This window comes from Corvus cornix, chromosome 5, assembly GCF_000738735.6.
Source record: "Corvus cornix cornix isolate S_Up_H32 chromosome 5, ASM73873v5, whole genome shotgun sequence".
NCBI classification, from domain to species: domain Eukaryota; kingdom Metazoa; phylum Chordata; class Aves; order Passeriformes; family Corvidae; genus Corvus; species Corvus cornix.
This window is the reverse complement of record NC_046335.1, coordinates 5,092,011-5,111,655: the sequence shown is the minus strand read 5'-3', so window position 1 is coordinate 5,111,655 and position 19,645 is coordinate 5,092,011. Positions and strand designations below refer to the sequence as shown.

Sequence of the window (19,645 nt, the reverse complement as noted above, 5' to 3'; positions counted from 1 at the left end):
CCATAGGCTGAAGTTTTAAGCTTACAAGGACTAAGACCCATGAGAGGCTGGGCTGCTCTGATGCTTGTTTGTCTGCTGCTCTGACACAGGCAAATACCTGGTAAGCAGCCTAAAATTAGAGACCCCAGGATCCTGTTTCCCTCACTTTCATTCCTAATTCATGTTGATTAAAAAAATCCCCACAAGTAGAAGGGTGTGGTATAGAGGGTAAGGGTGTCTGGTCTGTGCTTGGGATTTGTCCCTTTAGCAAAATGTGTGTTTAGGGCTAAATCCCTTCATTTTTGACACAACATCAGGACTCACGCTCAGGACCCTTCCCCAGCTCCACTGCACTTACACTTCCCTGTGTGTGATGAACATCACAATCTAAAGCAAGGAGGTGTTGGGAAGAACTAAATTAAGCTCTGCAGACACCTGGCTGGAAAACAGAGCAGTTCAGGAGGCCCATGGGATAACAATGGGGTGGCCTGTCCTAAGCTTAGTCCCTTTGCCGAGTGCAGTACCAGGATGCCATCAGTAATCCAAACAGCAGCCTCTGAACACAGACAAGGCCAGGGTTGAAGGTGCTCTGATTCCTGAATTCCAGATAAATCAAAGAAATGCTCCAAACCAAACAGGCCATAGTTCAAGAGCACACAAACCAACAGCTCAACAGGGGCAGGTGGCTGTACTTGTGGGACAGAACAAGAAGCTTTGGCCCCCGTTTCTGCCAAAACCAGACTGCAGACAGGTTTAAGGTGACTGTACCATGAATCAGGGTCTCAGGGCTGCAAACATCCTGGGATGTGCCAAGGGGCTCCGTGAGCCCGGAGTGGGGGTGTGGGACATGCTGCCTGTGACAGCAGGGGACAGGATGTGGCAGGGCAGCACAGCCCAGCTCCACATTCCTGTTCTCCAGCAGGAACTCTGCCCGTTGCTAATTGTGCTCCTCCATCTGGTGCCAATCAGGAACTCTGCTGGAACACTGGGCCCAGTTATCAGCAGTTCTCCTCAAGGCCAGGGACCAGATGGAGAGAACCTGGAGAAAGGAAAGGAAAAGGATCACAGCTCTCTGCAGTTTTTTCTCAACTGGTTTATTCAGTTTACAAAAGACAAAGGATGAGGGCAGAAATTACAGCCATCTTTGAATAAGGAGTGCTGCAAAAAAAGATAATTAAATTTTCTGTGACCATACGGAAGACAAGTAGTAAGAGGTTTACAATGAGGAAGGGAGGGTTAATTAGATTTATGAAATAACTCCAACTTTCCAGCTGCTGCAAGAGCAGCACAGAACTGGAGTGAACTGCTTGAGGAGTTCATGACACTCTTGGCATTGGAAGTTTTAGATGAGAGTAAACACTTGCCACTGTAGCTCCTTCTGAGAGGGAGCTGAAATAGATGCTCTCCATAAGCCCCTTCTGCGTCACTTCCATGGCTCTGTACCTCCAGCTGCAGCTCAGGCCCCAGCATGGCACCAGCCTGCTTTGAATGTCCACTACACCACTTGCATAGTTTTTAAAAATCATTTCTGGCCACTATCAAAAGGAACAGCCAGCAGCCAAGTCCATGATTCTGTGACAAATTTTATCTAAGACAAAAGGTCTTAAAGGTGAGAAGTCATAAACATGCTCCTGATCAGACAAGGCATGGTGTTCTAAGCCAATACTACTTCAGTTATGGGGCAGGTCTGATTTAAATTGATTCTATAGGATTAGGAAATAGAATCACCTACTCCCTGCACAGCATTTGCCTACAGTGTAACCACTGACCTGCTGAGAACACACATTTATGTGCTAGGACTGGTGGTAGTGAACAGGATAAATGAGCCACAGGAAACTGGGCCTGGACCTGTTTTCAAGGTGACCTGTAACACTACAAACCAGCTGCCCAAGTCTGTTCAGCCCGTAGTGAGGTTAAAAAAAATTAATTATTTCTGGCACAGACAGCTGGATTTCCACCTAACCCCCCATCAAGCTCTCACTGCATTTGTGGAAGACTGGTTAGTGAGGCAGACAGAGGTTGCAAGTAACAACATATATAAATATATTATATAGATCATATATATGGATACTGGAAGGAGATGAAATCATAGCATTTGCTCTTAAAATTTCCTCTGTCCCCTAATTATACACGTTTACTTCTTTCATCAGTAAAGTCACCCAGGTTATCAGTGTGTCAGAGCACACACTGGTTTCCATAAATTCTTTTTACTAGTACAAGTACTTTGGTAAAAATTGTCCCTTAGAATTTACTTTAGTTAAAGCATGGCTGATAACTTACTATACTAAAGGAAGATCAGTGAAAGTCATATAACAAATGCTAGAACTGAACTCAGTCCAATACAAAATGGCCAGAATAAAAATATCCATATAAATAGTCCAATGTACACTTTGGTTGTTGCCAACTCTGGGGTTGACAATACTACAAGGAGCTGTAACCTGACTGGCAGTGCAAGTCACCTGTCCAAGAAAAAAAAAAAAAAAGTAAAAATAAATCAGAATGCACGAAAAATAGTTAATGATCAGAATTATGTTAGCGATCAGAATTATGGTAATGATCAGAATTATGGTGCTCTTCTCTAAACTGGAGAAGAGGATTTCAGCATCTGGCTCATCAGCCACACAGGCAATGGTGTCTCATGTTCCAGCAGCAAGAAACCAGTTCCCAGCTTCCTGCCTGCTGAAGGTTCTGGCCAGAACCATCTCTGTGCCAAGGACGTGCGCTGGCCTGGCACCACCACCCTGAGAGTAACACCTGATCTGTAGCGCATGAGGGGAGCACGGACATTTGATTCCCAACATGCAGACGAAAAAGACAAAACAGTAACAGTCATAATGACAAAAAGGACAGTCTAGAAGAGAGGCAGCTGCAGGAGCTGTGAGGAGTACACGGGGTAGCCCAGGGGCGGGTCGGCCGCCTGCACGGTCAGGTTGCGCAGCAGGGCCGGGTGTGCCTGGATGCTGTAGCGCTCCTCGTCATCGTTGGTGGCATAGAGCAGCTCCCAGGACAGGTTGGCCCACTGGCCTCGGACGGCTTCGGCATTGAGCTTTCCCACTTGGACTAACAGCTCCTGCAGAGTGAGGACTCGCCCTGTGTAAATTCCCTACGAGAACAAACAAGATGTCCAGTACATTCTCCGAGAAGACACACGAGCATTTTGGTTACAAAGCACTGAGTGAAGCTTTGGGGGTACACTCTATGAACACTTTAAACACAGCAAAGTGTATAAACCAGTCCCCTCAGTTCAATCCTTCCACTGGAATATAATCAGGAAATATTGCTGCATCTGAAGAACAGTGCAGTGGGGTTTTCAACAACAGTGGTGCCAGTTCCTCTTTAGTACAAACCAACCTTGCAGAGCCTTCATGTTTTAGAATACGATTACAAGGGGGGAAAAAAAAGAACAGTGAAAAAGAAACCCAAACTTTGACCTAGTCATTTTTCTCCTTACCATGCTTGGGTCATGTCCCAGTGAGAACAGGTATGGCTTTTCCTGCAGAACTGCTTGCTGCCACTCCAGGTCTGACACCAGCCCAATGTACCAATCGCTTTCGTATTCTTCCAGGTAATTCACCAGCTCTTTGAAGTTCTCTACTGGGCCCAGGCTGGCTTTGTCCAGCATAAGTTTGAAGGTGTATCTGAAAGGTGCAGAACGTCACACAGTCAGTTGTGCAGCAAAGACAGGAGGGAGAAAGGCTCTTCAGGCCACAGAGAGTCTCCACCAAACACTTGTCAGCCACTGCTTGTCAGCTGAGTCACTGCCAGTTGGTCTGGGTGTGCTTTTAGCTCACCCACATGTAGAACACATCAGCTTAAACATCTCTCATTCACCTCCCACAGTTCCCCACTGCCTGATAATGGATAGTGCCAAATACCTAAATTCAGCACAACTGTCTAGATCTGGGGACAATGAAAGAAGGTTGTTTTTCCCCACTGAACAGAGCAGATTGGAGGCAGCTGCTGTGGGAAGAAAGAAGAAAACACACAGGCTTCACTGCCTGGAGGCAAGGGCAATATTTATGTAGGAAAAACCCACAAATATATTTAAACTGTATAGATTTAACAAAACATTACTGAAGTGACACTTCTCTATATAATTTTTCTAATCTCAGGAAATGGTTTTCTTTTACCTGAACGCTTTTAATGCCAGCTGGAAGAGCTCTGGTTTGCCTGTTAGCCAGTCCAAGCCAGCAGACCAGGGAATGCCACCAGTGTACGCCCTGAACACGTGGCTTGGGGCAGGCACGGCGTTATCCAGGCCAAACAGACCAAAGCAACATGACAGCACCCCATGGATGTACAGGTCCTTCAAAGCTTTATCTTGCATAAGGTCTGTGAGTAAACTGGAAGGCTTCTCTTTCAGATGAAAAAAGTCCAGTTGGCTCAAAACAAAGTGGTACCATTCCTCTGGAAACCTCTGCCTCATTTCACTGACTTTGGAAGAAGGCACTGGCGCTGTTCTCCATTCCTCAGGGATGCTCAGCAGCTCTGAGTAAGAGCAACTAAATTCTATGTGAGGTAAAACTTCTGGCTGTTTCCCTTTGTCCACAGCAGGCAGCCCAAGCACCACAGCCCTGTTTAATTTATCTTCTGGTGACATTTCTTGTAGGAAATCTTGGCTTTGTGTTTCTACAGACCCTGGAATAGACAGGCGCACTTTTGATGTCAGTCCCAACTGCCCGGGTTCTTTTCTGTCTCTAGTTCTGCTACTGGGTTCAAAATCAAAAATGTCACTGTCATCAGTCCAGTCCTCCACTGTATCAACACTAAAGCTGTCTTCTTCCCTCAGAGCCCTGGATCCTTTTACTGCACCAGTATGATGTTCCAGAAATGATCCTTGTTTGTTCTTGTTGGCACTGCCTGGGCTTTCCCACGTCTTTGATTTTTTATAACAATACTGGACAAGCATCCATACAAGCACTTTAACGAAATCATCTTTCAGGTGCTTTAAATTCTCATGGGAATCAATTATTCCAGATAACACACTCCTGGCGTCGGAATACAGCCGCACAGGAACAACAGTACAGGGAGTCAGGATGTGTCCAAAATGGGGATTGGGAGACAGAATCCTTGTGTGCTCCTGATGTTCAAAGGCCATTTCAAAAATTTCATCCACTCTGTGAGCTTCAGCAGCATGGCAGGATGTTTCCTGCAGCTCTAGCCCCTAAAGCACACATGAAAACAGCTTCCTGTTAGTCATCACCAGGACATGCTAGCTGTTTGCTTGCAGCAGAATTTTTCTGAACAAAATGATTGTCAGTATTTCCACACCTGACCCTACAAATCTAACTAGAGATAACAGCAATAACAAAGTATTCACTGCAATATTAGACACAAATCAATGTCTTAAATAAATCTTTGCCTGATGCAGATCTTATTAGCCAGCTTATTAAAGATATTGTGTCACAAGCTAAATGACAAAAAATTTCACATCTGCTGCATGTGTCAATTGCAAGACTAATTAGTATAACACTCATCTTAGAAAATTTACTGTAACATCAGGTAAATCAGTTACACTGCTGAAATGTTACACAGCAAAACCTTTGCACAATTTCCAAACATCAGCATCTCAGTGCTCAGCATGCAGTTACCTTAATGTTAACACCACAGTATGTGAAGCCTTTTTCCAGCACCAACATCCACATCAGCCTGTCCTGAAAGCGACACAAGTAATGTGATCCAGGCAGAGAGAGACCTAGACAAGAAAAAAAACCAAACAAAAACTACATATTACCTTTTCTACATGCCAACATAAGAATTCAACTGCAAACTCAAAATATTTCTGCATCAACATCACAATCATTTAGCTAAGTAGCACCTTAGAATCTTGAAGAAACTGGCTGCGAAGCTGGATCTTGAAATTGCAGTGTTAGCTTTGAAAAAGCTGTGGAAAATTGGGAAACCTCACACAACTGCAGGACTACTTTATTCAGTCCGGACCAGAGTTAAACAACTCCACCCTCAATTCCCTTTGCAGAGATGACTTTCATGATTAAAGATAATTTTTGGCTGCATTTCCAACCACACAGTTCCCACTGATGTTCTCTGGAGACCTCAAATCCTTCTGACTGAGAATGCCTTAAAGAATGATGATATAGCACAAGAGTTTCTTAATGGGCCAATTTGCTGTGGAATAGGAAGTTTATTTGTTATCAGAGAAATAAAAATATAACTGAACTGGAATTTGAAAATCAGGTCCTGGACAACATCAAATTAGTACTCAAAAAAACCCCAAACAGGTACTTTTCCTCTTTTTTACCTATTTCACAAAAAGAGCAATGCCAAATTTCCTAAGAACTAGTGGTCATAGTGTATTTGAACTACAGCCTAATGTCAATCCTCCTACCATAATGGTTCTATTCTTAAGCATATTTGCTGCCAGTTTATGACCAGCTTCTACTGTCACTCACGTCTGGTGACCACTCACTTACACTCACTTACTTAATTTTAGTTTTAAAATGTTGTAAGATGAAATCAGTGAAACCAACCATTAAGCTGTAGTTAAAATTTAAGTAACCTTTTCTATCCCACTGAGCTAATTAAGTGCATTTTCTTGTTAACATTTTGCAAAGTTTTTAATTCCTTTCTTGCTAGCTGTTAAAGCTACTAAAACTCCTTTACACAGAAAAAATGATGGGTTTAAATTAGTGACACACAAAGTGGTACCGCTTCCTTTTGAACTCAACTGAGAACACCACAGTTTTTCTTGCTTGAAGACATTCATTCACAGATTTTCACATTAAAGAAGAGACTTTTTACCCCTCAAGACTAGTGTTTTAAATTATTTATTCTGAGGCATATATGCCACCACAGTCATGATGGGAATGGGGAAAAAAATCCTATTAAAATATGTATAGGTATAAAATAGATAGACATGAGAAATATATAACATATATATATATGATAGCTATATATTATAATAATGTAATAAATACATCTACTGCACATATAAAACATAGATGGACTAATGCAGCAGACAAACTGAAGTATCCTTCTTTAGAGAAAAAAGACTTCCCAGTTTTATTTAGTACCTCCCTCTAACCAGTGATGAAAGTGCAGCAAATGTTTCCTAGTAAAGCACCTGGATATATTCTTCAGAAAAGCATGATTAAGGTTAACTTCCACTGCCTTCTAATATTAGGCCATTTTTTCTAGCCATAAGCCATTTTCTAAGAGGCTTATATTTGCCTCTTGTCTAAGGGCTACAATCTTTTGATTATTTAGGTTACACAAAGGCTGTTTCTCAAGAAAATGACCTTGCAATTTTAAAACAGTTACTCTCTCTCCAGCTGGGAAAAAGACTGGGCATTTCTTCACCTCTGTTTCTGTAATTCTATGAAAACCCCATCACAATGCCTTTCACAGGCTGTAAACCCACAAGTGCTGCTACAGTCCTACCCCAACGGCCTGCATAAGATACGATATTAAGTCTTATCAATGGGTTCTGCTCCCAGCTGTTTACTGGTAGCTACGCTACATCATGTATTTCACAAACATCCAGTCAATATTCACCACAGCCAATTAACACAGCCAAATTAGCATAAGTCACCTTCTGGATGCTGAGTAATGGGTTTGATGCAGAGACAGACAGACCTAGACAGCCAGTCTGACACACACCCTTCTCTATGCCGTCTGGCTAAAGAACTCGATTTACTGCCTCCAGTTAGGTGGGATGAATGTATTCCATCCTTTTTGTTCAGTGCAGAAAGATTAGGATTGATACTGTTTCATCACCATTTAGTCTCTCCTTAAAGGTAACAAACCAGAGTTATTTTTTTACAGGATTGTAACAAGTAGAGATCAGAGAACCCTTACGGCTGGAAAAGACCTCCCAGATTATCAAGCCCAGCCTTTGACTGAATACCACCATGTCCATGAAACCGTATCACAAACTGCTACATCTACTTGTTTCTTGAATGCTCCCAGGGATAGTGACTCCACCACTTCCCAGGGGAGCCTGCTCCAATGCTTAACCAACCCTCTGTTCCATGAAGAAATATTTCCCAATATCCAACCTGAACCTCCCCTGCTGCAACTTGTGGCCGTTCCCTCTTGCCCTATAGTTGGTTGTACAAGAAGTATAAAAGTAACCACTTTTTCCTCAACTGAGCAATCCCTGAATATCAGATTTAACCCACACTGTGAAACACGGTTTCCAACTACAGATTCTCCTGCTCTTCAGCAAAACCATGTTTCCTGAAATACTCAGCTACCTAATTCCAGCGCTGCCTGTACCTACCCAGGCCGCCCGCCGCCAGCGCGGACTGCAGCGCTCCGGCCAGGCTGGGCACGAGCTGCCGGTAGTAGACGGTGTCGGAGCACACGCAGGCGGTGCCGCCCACGGGGCCGGGCCAGCTCCGCAGCGGCCTGGGGAAGCCCACCAGGAACACGGGCAGCGTGAAGAGCGGCAGCAGGGGCGAGGAAAGCAGCGCGGAGATGGCGACCAGGCCCAGCAGGACGGGGAAGAAGGCGACGTTGAGCGCGATCAGGGTGGCGCTTGATTTGCGGCGCTGCTTCTTCTCTGTCCACGACGTCAGGAGGATGGCGATGGCAAAGTGCAGCTTGGAGATGAACTGGAACAGCCGATCCCGCAGGAGGCCAACCTGCAGGAGACAGGCAGGAAGCGCGCTGTATGCAGCATATTCAGCACAGCTACAGTAACTTTAACAAAATTACATTGCTTGGTGGTAGAAAATATCTTAGTACCCAGTTTTTAGCTTCTATCTGCTGGGTCCTGGGCTCTGTAATTCTCCAATAGGAGAGGGCAAGGAAACACAGACTTCAGGTAACAACTATCTGCTTAATTTTACATTATGACCATTACCAGCAAGAGTTTGATTCCTGTATCAAGGCTTCTGTTCCACCAGAGGTCTGGATTAAACACCAACATTTGTGCTGCTGACACAACCACCATATCTAGTAAGGCATTTTCTGTATTCTGCCAGACCTAAAATAGAGATATGTTAGAAATACCTTAAAAAATATATCTATTTATCTCTGCTTTCATGACCTAGAATATTTCTTCTAGGTTGCCTTGGTACTCAAGTCATGTAGAAGAGCACTTCTAAGGCTAACATATTTAAAATTCAAATTACCATCCTAAATATCCTTGTGAATCCAATGGAAACAGACACGGAATGCAGACTTTGTAGTGAATGGTCAAGTGACAGGAACGCTATCATAGCGAACGGAGATACTGCAATTGAAATAAAAGAATCATTGACCTCCTTCCAAAAACATAACGAAAGTCTACAGAGGTAAGCAGTCTTATTGCAGGATGGAAATCCTAGCATAAAAAGAGAAACCTTCAACATCACAAACTCCTCTTTGTATTACACTCCCAGGATATTGAACAATTTATTTGCACTAATGGCCCAGGACAACAAATATTTACATCAATGCTTAGTTCTTACTTGCTATTAGTTCTTTTGTCCTTTATTTGTTTCTCCAAGAGAATACTCAAAAAAAATAAACATGGAATAGCAGTCATCAATCTACTTTCCCAAACTGATGCTTCTTTACAAAATTAAATAATTTAAATCAATTTTTTATTCCCTTGAAGTAGATGCATTTGTCTCTAACCTACCAGAAAGGAGGCTGTTCCCTGTTGGGGTTTTAGGAGCTCTCCTGGTTTTTTTTTTCAAACCAAGACACTCCCTTTCCTAGCAAGCTGTAAGAACCAAATATTTAGTCAGCTTGAACACTTTCAACTCATTTTGTTTCCAAGTACCTTCAAAAAGATCTATAAGAGACACCTTTTCAAAAGTGGGTACTGCAGTTGTAACTAAAACCCTTTAAAACGCCCTGCTTTCTCAGCTGGGCTTTTAAAAGGCTCAATTTTTTAGGTTCACCCCTAAAAAAGAAATAAATAAAATCACTTTCAAATATTCTGGACCAGTAACTTTGACCTCAACGCACAATTTAACAAGACATCAACAAATATTTCCAGCCATTTGGTTTCCCTTGGTTCATTCACAGAATCTTGCATACACAGTAATTCTAGAGTTTCAATCTCCCTACAAGCATCATCTAACAAACAACAGACAGTGGTGTATTCCTACCTAGTGTTAGTAAAATCCTCCTGACAACACCAACTTTCATTAGCCTTCTTTGCTTCTCCATGAACACAGCCACAGTCCTGACATCCTTTGGGTAAAAGGGGTTTCGGAAGATTCCAAACAAGTACACTCTCTGAATCTCTCTAAGAATCCACATAATTACAAGCAATAGGATCAGAATGTAACTTGCTATGGCCTGGGGACTGGCTTGGGAAAATGATGAGGAGCCTGCAAATTGATGCAGCAGGCTGGCTTCTGTGAGAGCAAATGTCAACACAGTCACATAGAAAATAAATTCCCTCCACCCAAATTGTATTCTAAGACCTCTGTGCATATTTTTAGATTTGCTGGAGGCTAAATGGCTGATCATGGTGTGTTTGAAGGCAAACCCAATCTCGCTTAGGTTAAGACTCAGTATGAACCCAAATCCAGTCATGAAGAGGATCACACCGAGGGGGCTGGGAATGAAATACGATGCTATTGCTGTTCCAGCAGAAATGAGAAACATTACTAACAACCTGTGAAGGAGAAAATAAAGAAGATTTGCTTGAAAAGAAAAAGGTTATAAACAGTACTGATATATTTTACAATTGTATAAACATTTACTTTGTGTTACTTGACATAGGTGAACCTCCTAGTCCAAACTCCAACAGTTGTTCCATTCCCCAGAGAAAAAGTGCATCAAGCGGGGGCAGAATTCCCATTGCCCACAGGAATGGCAGAAAAAGAAACAGGATGTGCAAGATCTGGTTTGTCTGTTCTAGAATGGGTGCGTTGAGAGCAAACCTGGATAAAAGAAGAAATGGATTTGACTTCTGTGAAGGGAAAAATAACTTCCATTTGGGAAGACTTTCTGTTTAATTACTACAGCAAATCCCAAAGTAAAACCATTACACATTCAACCTACAAAACCTAATGAGTATCTTTCAAAAGGAAAAATAAGGACATACATTTATGCTTAGGGCAGTAACACATTAATTAGAACACCACAACACAGACTAACTTTTCATGTAAAAGGTTTGAAGCCTTCAGATGAATACAGTGATGCAATTATCCCGATTATTTTTGTTACTGTTGTGATAATACACTGAAGAAATACTTGTGCAAAAAAGAAAGGTCCAAAGGCTCCAAGGCCTCAACTGTTAAACAAAAATTGCGAAGTATTTTTTTTTCAGACACACCAAAGCAAAATTTTCTGCAATTTCAAGGCCCAAGATTTAAGCTTTAACACTGGAAGAACTGTACACCTACAAATACTACTGTATATTCCTAAAGAGGGTTTATTTTTTATGTAAAAGTGTCAAAATCTTCCTGCAAAACCACAAAGATCAGTATTAGAAATGTGCATAAATTCTAACCCATATGTAGTTCACCAGTTAGACTGACAAGATATTTGGTTTCTCTCTACTTTTTAATAAGTAAGCAAGCCTCAGAGGAATTTTATCAGGAATTTAGACAATGTCTTAATTTTCTCCTCAGGAAATTAAATAGAAGAATTTGGAGTCCAAGATCCACACGTATAATACTCATACCTTACTTGATGCAGCTATTAGGGTAAATCACTAACAAAGACACCTCCCAGTGCAAAACTAGCAAAATCAAACATGCTTTTTTAAAATGTATCTGAAGTACCCCAACCATAAAACATGTACATGTGACAAAGTGATATAAGTATCACCTGACAGGGAGAAAGAGTGCAGAGAGTAAATCTAAAAGCATCTTGTTTTAAGAGCCTGGTATTACAAATACTTTAGCTAAGACACTTATCTAAAAAACAGAAATGTGACTCTCCTAATTTGTAGACTGACACAGCTCTTTTGTATTGCAAAAGCATTTAAAAATCCAAGTTCAAAATCCATATAACAAAGCCACAGCAATATTCACATTTGCTTACCCATTCATTAAAACCAAATTCAGAGGTGGTGTTTTTTTGTTTTGTCTGTTGTATAAAAGCCTCTGCTATCACTTTACAGAGCTTACATTAGAAAGTATTCCAGGATGAAATCTCGACATAAATCCAGTAATCCTGAAGCTTGCAGTGTTTAGATCTATGATTCCACGTCAGGAACATGTGTTTTCAAAACACATCCTTTAAAAGGACATAAATGCAAATGCTCCAATACAAAACTATGAAAAATGACATGGTAGAAAACAGGTAAAACTATCTCTTACTTACAAACTGCTCTTCCTACTTTACGTGGAAGGCTATAAAAATTTAAGGACCTCTTCTGCACAACATAGAACCTCAGTTTTTACCATATATGCATCAATCTTCTTTCTTTGAAGTTACTACAGTTGATTAAAATCTCAAAATAAATTTTCCTGGGAAGACCAATTTAACCTTTCCCATCAAAAATACACAGAATAACCATCACTTTAAGTAGCAAAACGCATTATTATGTTTACCTGTGTGCAAGATCCACTGCAATAAAGACAAAAATGTAGAAAGGTCTCATCAGAGCAGTGATTTCATAAGTATCCAGTGCCTGGAAAGTGGCTGTTTCGGTAGCTGTGTTTATGATTAACGAATACTCTCCTATACATATGGTCACCCATCCAAACACAAAGATCACAACAGTTCCTCCAATGTTGCTATATAACAAGGTTATTCTGTTTGGCAGCAAATACCAGGTTCCCAGCCCACACAACACCCCTGCCAGAAGGGAATGGAATACAGTGTTGATTATATACTTCTTGCCAGGAATAATAAATTTTACTGTCTCTGAACCTACACAGCTGGAAAATTCAAACTCATCTTCATCTGTCAGGGTATTCTGAATTTGCATTCTTTCTACAGTCACTGTTTTCTGCTTTGCATAGAGGTTTGTCATCTGAAGAGCAAGTGCAGTAACAAACATGAGTCCTCCCGACAGCGCTGCGGTGCAGTAGTCCTTCATCACTCCCAGCTGGTACAAGAGTGTTCCCACTCCTCCCCAAACCCATGGTGTCAGGAAAAGGATGATCTGGTTCACATAGATGTAAGGAGGGGCACAGTAGCCTAATTTGAACCGGGGACCTCCCAGCACAGTCTGAGGGAAGCGCTTCAAGAAGAACTCCTGTTTGTAGTCATTGAGCAGGGGTACATCTGGCCCCATCCTCGTGGCTCAGGAATGCTGCCTGGGGATCATCTTTCCTGTGAGAGAACAGAAAGGAATATACAGACACATTACTGATTCTGGAACTCAGAACCAAGGGAATTCTTGTCTCTTCTTTTTATGTACCAAGTTACAGTGGAATTCTGACATGTTGCTGTTAGAATTTCCTAGAATACAACTACTTAGCAAACATCTATTTTAAAATGTGAACACATTCTTTCATCTGAAGGTTGCAAATAAAAATATATAACCTGTTCTTGGGAGATGATAAAACCAACTCATCTCCAGAGCAGAACACCTTCCTAAAACTGACATTTTCCCCACCTGATCTGATTCCAATCACACCTTGCCACAGACCTCCCATTCCAAATAATCCTGTTAAGGATCTCTGTATACAAACAGAAGGGTCAATGATTTCAGTGAACAGCCACCCAAGCGCAAGGACACAGGCACACAGGGGTCCCTGTAAAAAATCAAAGCTTTATGGAATAAAGCTTTTTCTACATAAATATGTTAAAGAATATAAGTAGAAGTACTACAAATTGTTTCCCACATTGGTACTGCCCTTCCTACACAGCCCAGTTGCAGGACAGGATCTCACTGTAATGAGCACTACAATAAAATAAACAGGTCACTTTTTGCTTCTTAAAACTTATAAAATAAAAAAATAAACACAATACTTGTGAGTTGTCACAGAAGCAGCACATATATTCTTCTTTATGCCAATAGAGAAAGCTGAAAGAAAAGGAAAAAAGATACCTGTAGACATTTACAATAACCCATCAAATAGAAATAGGTGCAAATACTCATTTAGAGAGGATCAGGCAATGTAGAAACAATGAATGTAAGGTGGCAACTATGATATTCAAATATAATTCTATGCTACTAATCATGAAAGCAAGAATCTATGAGTGACAGGTAGAAATACTCAAGCTAAGAAACAGGGTGAAAAAACCAGCACAAAAAAAGTAGTGCCAAACCATGTCATTAATAATAATTCTAAAAAAGAGATGGTGTGCCTTAGGAGATGTGCAAGGACTGAAATTCTGACTTTCTTCCACTGAACGTGCAGGATCTGATGAACACCTATTGCCATCGCTGCTGAGACATTAAAAATTAAACACTTGGCTGCCACAGTCCTCAAACTACTGTGGATCCCTTTCTCCTACAATACCAAACATTTCTGAGCCCTTCTGAGAACCATTCACCCCTTTTATTTAAACAGGTATCAGTCACTTGACTGTAGGTAGATGTTGGTCATTAGAGAATGAAGTTGGAAACAGTGCAAATGAGATTTTTTGCATTATCACCACTGAAAAATTGCATTCTGCATCCGCTAAGTCAACACATTCCACCATGGAAAGCAGGCCCCCACAGGCTCTGTAACGACTCTTTATGTAGGCTGTGGATTTTAATTTTTTTTGATAAAATATTGAAAACACAGGTTTTTTGGTCATACTATTTCAAGCTGCTGAAAGTTTCTTAAAAGTAAGGAGAAGGCAGTAGTCAGTCCTACTGGAACTAATGGAAAAGACACATGTTGACAATGGAGAGGGGAATTCATCCCAGTCAGCTCAGGAATTTAAAAATGTAACAATGACACACCCAAGTAAAACCAAATTTCAAATGTAATTAAAAAGTATCACAATTCAGTCAATCTTCTTTAGAAAAATAAGCACTGTTTAGAGGGTACATGGGTGTGGAGCTTAAGTTGCTGGGATAGTTACATGCAGTAGAAGATTCACAGGCATTGAAATCATAGAAGCTGAATTTAAAAAAAACCACATAGAACCAATAGGTGCACAGTTTTCCTTGAAAAACAGTTTTTGGGCAGCTGTTTTTCTCCTCTGAGAAGGGCTATTTTTGTTTCAAGTTCCAGTCTGCATTTGTGTTTGTCAGTTTATATTGCTAACCAAATGTTAACAAAACATTCCTCTTACAGTTTCTGTGTAAACAATAGGCATCTTTGTGTGAGACACAAGAATCTACGCACATAAACAATATAGTTCCACTTGGCTCTGCTCCAAAACGAGCCATAAAAAGAGGTGAATTTATTCATAAACGAAAATCCCAAGGCTGAAGCTCACTAACTATGGAAACTCTTCCCTCTGCTACGCTCCTGGCTTCCAAATAGTCAGGTAGCACATCAGGACTTCAAAGAGGGACTCGTACATGTTGTATTCCTGTGCAAAGCCCTAGCAACAAGGCTCCACACATTTGTGAGTGTTTATAGGACCTGGCTTCAATACACATTCCTGACATACAGGCCTGGCCCCACTTTGACAACTTGCCTGGATACCCAAACAACCCCGAGCACAACAGTCTGTCATCACCAGAGGGGATCCGTGCCACTTGGACACTACCACAGCAAGGATGGAAAAAGGGCTTAAACACCATAAAGTCACTTCACAAGTTTTTGCTGCAATAACCTCTTTATGCGCTTATTATGAAGGGAAACAAAGCAAACCTTGCCACAAATTCAGGCAGGAATTCACAGGAGAGCACGTATTTTTGTCTAAATGAACACCATCCTTCATGTGGGCTGATGTTAGATTAGCTCAGTTTGGTTTGCTTTTCTATTTAGCAGATCACAGAGTATGTGTACAGCTTTCTGCCACCGAAGCAGCTGAAACACATAGGGCTCAAAAATTCTTACCTCGGTGGTCTTACAGGTGTTTTCACGTGAGGATAAGTAAGGGTTACACAGCTTGTAACCTTGCTAGCACAGGCTGGAGGAACAGGTGGGAGGTGAAGGGGAGGCTGTGGCATCCCCTGTCCCACCAAATCCAGATGCACCCCGTGCCCACCTGTGTGCCCGGACACCTGATTAAAGATTCCCTGGATGAACATCCATGGCTAAAGACCCCACAGTGCTGCAGGCCAGATTCCAGCCAGGAGCCAGGCAAAGCAGGCTGGGGGCCACTGCTCAGCAGCGCTGATGCCATTCCCCAGGGAGACCAGGGACACAGCATTTTGGCACAACACACCCCATCCAGTTAGGGGATGAGCACCCCGGGATCACCTTCGGGAAGGGTCGCAGGCCGCCTCCTCCCGAGGCAGCTCTGCCCCTGACCCGCCTGAGCCACCACGCTTCCCACCCACCCACCTACCTCCCCTCACCTCTTCTGCAGGCACTGAATAAAAACACCCAACACCAAGCGACTACAAAAAACACCTCTGCAGTCTCCGCAGGGGAAGGGCCAGGGGGCAACCCCCCCGGCAAGGAGCCTCGTTGGGGAGGGCACCTACCTGTGGCCCGGGCTCGGAGCGGGGAAGGGGCCGGCAGAGCACACGGCCGAGCCGCCGGTGGGAGAAAGCGGAGGAGGAGGATGGCGCACCGCTCCCGTTCTCCGCCCGCCCCTTTTTCCCGCCCCTCAGCCACGGCCGCCATTTTGCCCGCCTGCGGCAGGCGGCGGGACGCGCTGCCTGCGGGAAATGGCTCCGGCGAGCTCCGCGCTCGGGCTGCTGCCGGCGCCTCCTCGGCGGGTCGGTACCGGAGCGCTGAGGGGCCGTGGCGCTCCCGCTCCCTCACGGCGGGCAGGGCCCCGCCGCCCCGCAGCATCCCAGAGTCCATCCGGGTGGAAAAGACCTCTGGCATCGCCGAGCCCAACCCATGACCGAACACCGCCGTGCCAGCAGGCCCATGGCACTGAGCGCCACAGCCGGTCTTTGCTTCAGCACCTCCAGGGACCGTGACTCCACCGCTTCCGTGGGCAGCCAATTCCAGTGTCTAATCACCCTTCCCTAATGTCCAGCTGCCTCCCCTGGTACATCTTAAGACTGTCCTCTTATCCTGTCCCTTGCTCCCTGGAAGCAGAGCCCGGCCCCCATCTGGCTTCAACCTCCTGTCAGGGAGTTGTAGAGAGCAAGAAGGTCCACAGCATTCTGACATAATACCAAAATACCCCCTAAGAGTTCCCTGAATCTTGAATATTAATGGCTTTTATGTGCTGTCTAATTCAAGACACGAACACTGGTTTTAGCCTCAGGTAAAACCAAATACATTCTGTTTTCTTTGAATAAAGTTGAACATTCAGTGGGAAATTGAAATATAAATCCGAAGAGTGCAATACTACTTACCACTTCAAATTACACCCATTAAACATTGAGAATGTTTAACAGATTCAGCACACATAGTATAATTTATATCTAATAATACTAAAATGTATAATTCAGTGTCTTAACACCAGGGCACGCATGTCTACCTTAATACCTGTTAGAACAATCACCATGTAAATAATTAGAAACAGTTATATCCATTTTAATCTGAATAACTAATTTAACACACAAGCATGTGCTTGGAGTTTTAGATAGACAAAGGTTTCACTGTAAGCAGTTCTCACCAGAAGCATCATAACCTTTTCATAGGTCTGTTAATCTTTATTCTTCAGAGATAATAAAAAGGCAGTTAGATTGGGGAATCCAGTGTAAAACCTTGGAAGCACCACCAAAGGAAAATGCTCATATATCTTTACTAAATTTCTTTTAAATGTAGTTCAGTGGCACAGATGATTCCAGCCTCTTGGAAGATAAATGCTGGTATTTAAGAAAAAAAAAAAGTTTTTTTCAGTATCCTTGATCTAATATTTTTCGCCTGTCTTTCAAATGTATCTGTTGCAATCCTATTAAAATTATTTATGTCTTGTAGGTATTCCAACGTAAATAGCATCTCTGTGCAATTCCCTAAAGGTTGGTAGCAGGTATTTACTTTTTGGTTGTCAAGTTTCATCCTGTCCCAGTCTCCCAATTCAGTTACAACTTTGTAAAGATGATGATTCTCTTCCGGAATATTTAAATCATAAATAACAACAGCGAGGTGAGGGAAGCAGACACTGGATTTATTTCTTTGCAAGCTCTGCCACTTGTGTTCCAAAACTCAGAGGAAACGTCTTCAAAACTCAGAGAAATCATTTCCTGTATTTTCACTCTTGCTCAAAAGAATAAATCAGAATTTCAGTCAGTGAAAGCTCCAAGCTACTGGTGAAGGGAGCATAGTAATTTATTTCTCTTAAGAGTTCTAAGAATTTTCTTGGTCATATAAAATAAGATAAAATCTGCTAACAGAGTAAACTGTTCCAGGTAAATTCTGCTGACCTCCAGCTGTCTTTTTCTGATTATCACACAATATATAGCTGGAAACGTGAGCTATCTCATTGAATTTAACAGGACTCTGGATCCTGTTAAAATTACAATACACATAAACTATTTCCAGATTTGGGACTTAGGTTTTGGCTTGCTTATTTTTAGCTTATGAAAAGTCTGTTAGTCCTGACTCCCTGAATAATAATATGAATATTTCCATATTTTTAACATTTACTTTGTTTAAAGTGATGCAGGTGCAAATATTCTTCTTACTGACCTTTCTTCTCTGTGAAGATGAACCAAAAAAGTGATTTCTGTTTGGAAATGCATCTTTGTGTGCAGCTATAAGGGTGGGAGAAACAGATGCTTTCTTGCAGTTATTGATTATTAAGAAAGAGAGAGCTCATAGGAAATTATTTTTTTTGAAGAGATTTAGTTCTAGATTAAAAAAAAAAAAGTTTCGTTTCAAATTAGACTATGGAATTGTTCATTCTCTTTTTCCTGATGCCCAATTAATTATTGTTTTATTGCAATCCACAGGCTGGCATTCCCAAAGGGAAAGATGTCAGAGTGAAATCTGACTCCTTGTTTTACTCAATCTATTTGTCCTGCATCCTACAGGGGACTCGTCCTGTGTCTGTCTGTGTAGGTTTCTGGGAACCATGGGTGCTGGATGTGTGTTATCCATGACTGTTTTCCTATGGCTCCCTTGGAAGTAATGCCTTTTGACAACGTGGCCGTAGGCTGGCGGAAAAACACACGGAGGAGCTCACTTCTTTCTGGGTGACTTTATCCCTTTAAAATAAACTTTAGGAAAAGGTACTCCATTCCTACATGTGGAAGATGCGAATGTTTTCCCAAAGGGAAAGGATTTTGGTGACATTCCTGAGCAACCATTAAGAATTCAAGGGTAACATCCATGTAATGAGTTTTAGCAACTTGAAGTATCAGCTCCCATTCAGGTGCCCTTCCTGTGTGGCAGCTAAACATACGCTGCAAGTAATTTCAGTATTCCTACCTGGCTATTTTTTACAACATTAAAACATGAAAGTATTTCTCATCAATTTAAGTTTGTGTATAACGTGGTTTGGATTTTATGAGAGCTATATTCTTCAGATGAGGGATAAAACACTGAGTTTGCACATTTCCGTTTAATTTGTGTAGGATATTCTTAAAATTGGGAGCTTTGGGCTGAATTGTATTTTTGTTGTTTAACACAGTAATGTTTTCCTTCTTTTCCCTTTGCATTTCAAGCTGAAAACATCTTGATTATGGACGCAATTCTAGTTAAATATTCTATGTTTTGGGAAAGACTCACTTCTCTTGGAAGTCTCTTTCAATTGCTGTGTTTTGAGAATCTGTCACTGATCTGAGGAGAAAGGGACAGAGAGAGAATTACAAATAGCAAATTTGTGTACTGCTGGAATTGTA

At 42.0% G+C, this 19,645-nt stretch overlaps 1 protein-coding gene across 2 annotated transcripts; it reads right to left on the bottom strand.

The window, feature by feature from the left end:
- Positions 1–71: 71 nt before the first annotated feature.
- PCNX4 (pecanex 4) lies at positions 72–16,514 on the bottom strand. 2 transcript variants are annotated; one of them, XM_039553478.1, is made up of 12 exons: positions 16,382–16,514; positions 13,813–13,867; positions 12,444–13,170; positions 10,644–10,823; positions 10,041–10,555; positions 9,075–9,175; positions 8,804–8,926; positions 8,219–8,582; positions 5,571–5,674; positions 4,110–5,143; positions 3,431–3,617; positions 72–3,082 (listed from the first exon to the last, which is right to left on the bottom strand). In XM_039553478.1, exons 3-12 carry the CDS (start codon positions 13,130–13,132, stop codon positions 2,831–2,833), a joined length of 3,549 nt encoding a protein of 1,182 aa, XP_039409412.1. In that variant the 5' UTR covers positions 13,133–13,170; positions 13,813–13,867; positions 16,382–16,514; the 3' UTR covers positions 72–2,830. The 2 variants fall into 2 exon arrangements, with proteins under 2 accessions (XP_039409412.1, XP_039409413.1); XM_039553479.1 differs by lacking the exon at positions 13,813–13,867.
- Between the last annotated feature and the right edge of the window lie 3,131 nt (positions 16,515–19,645).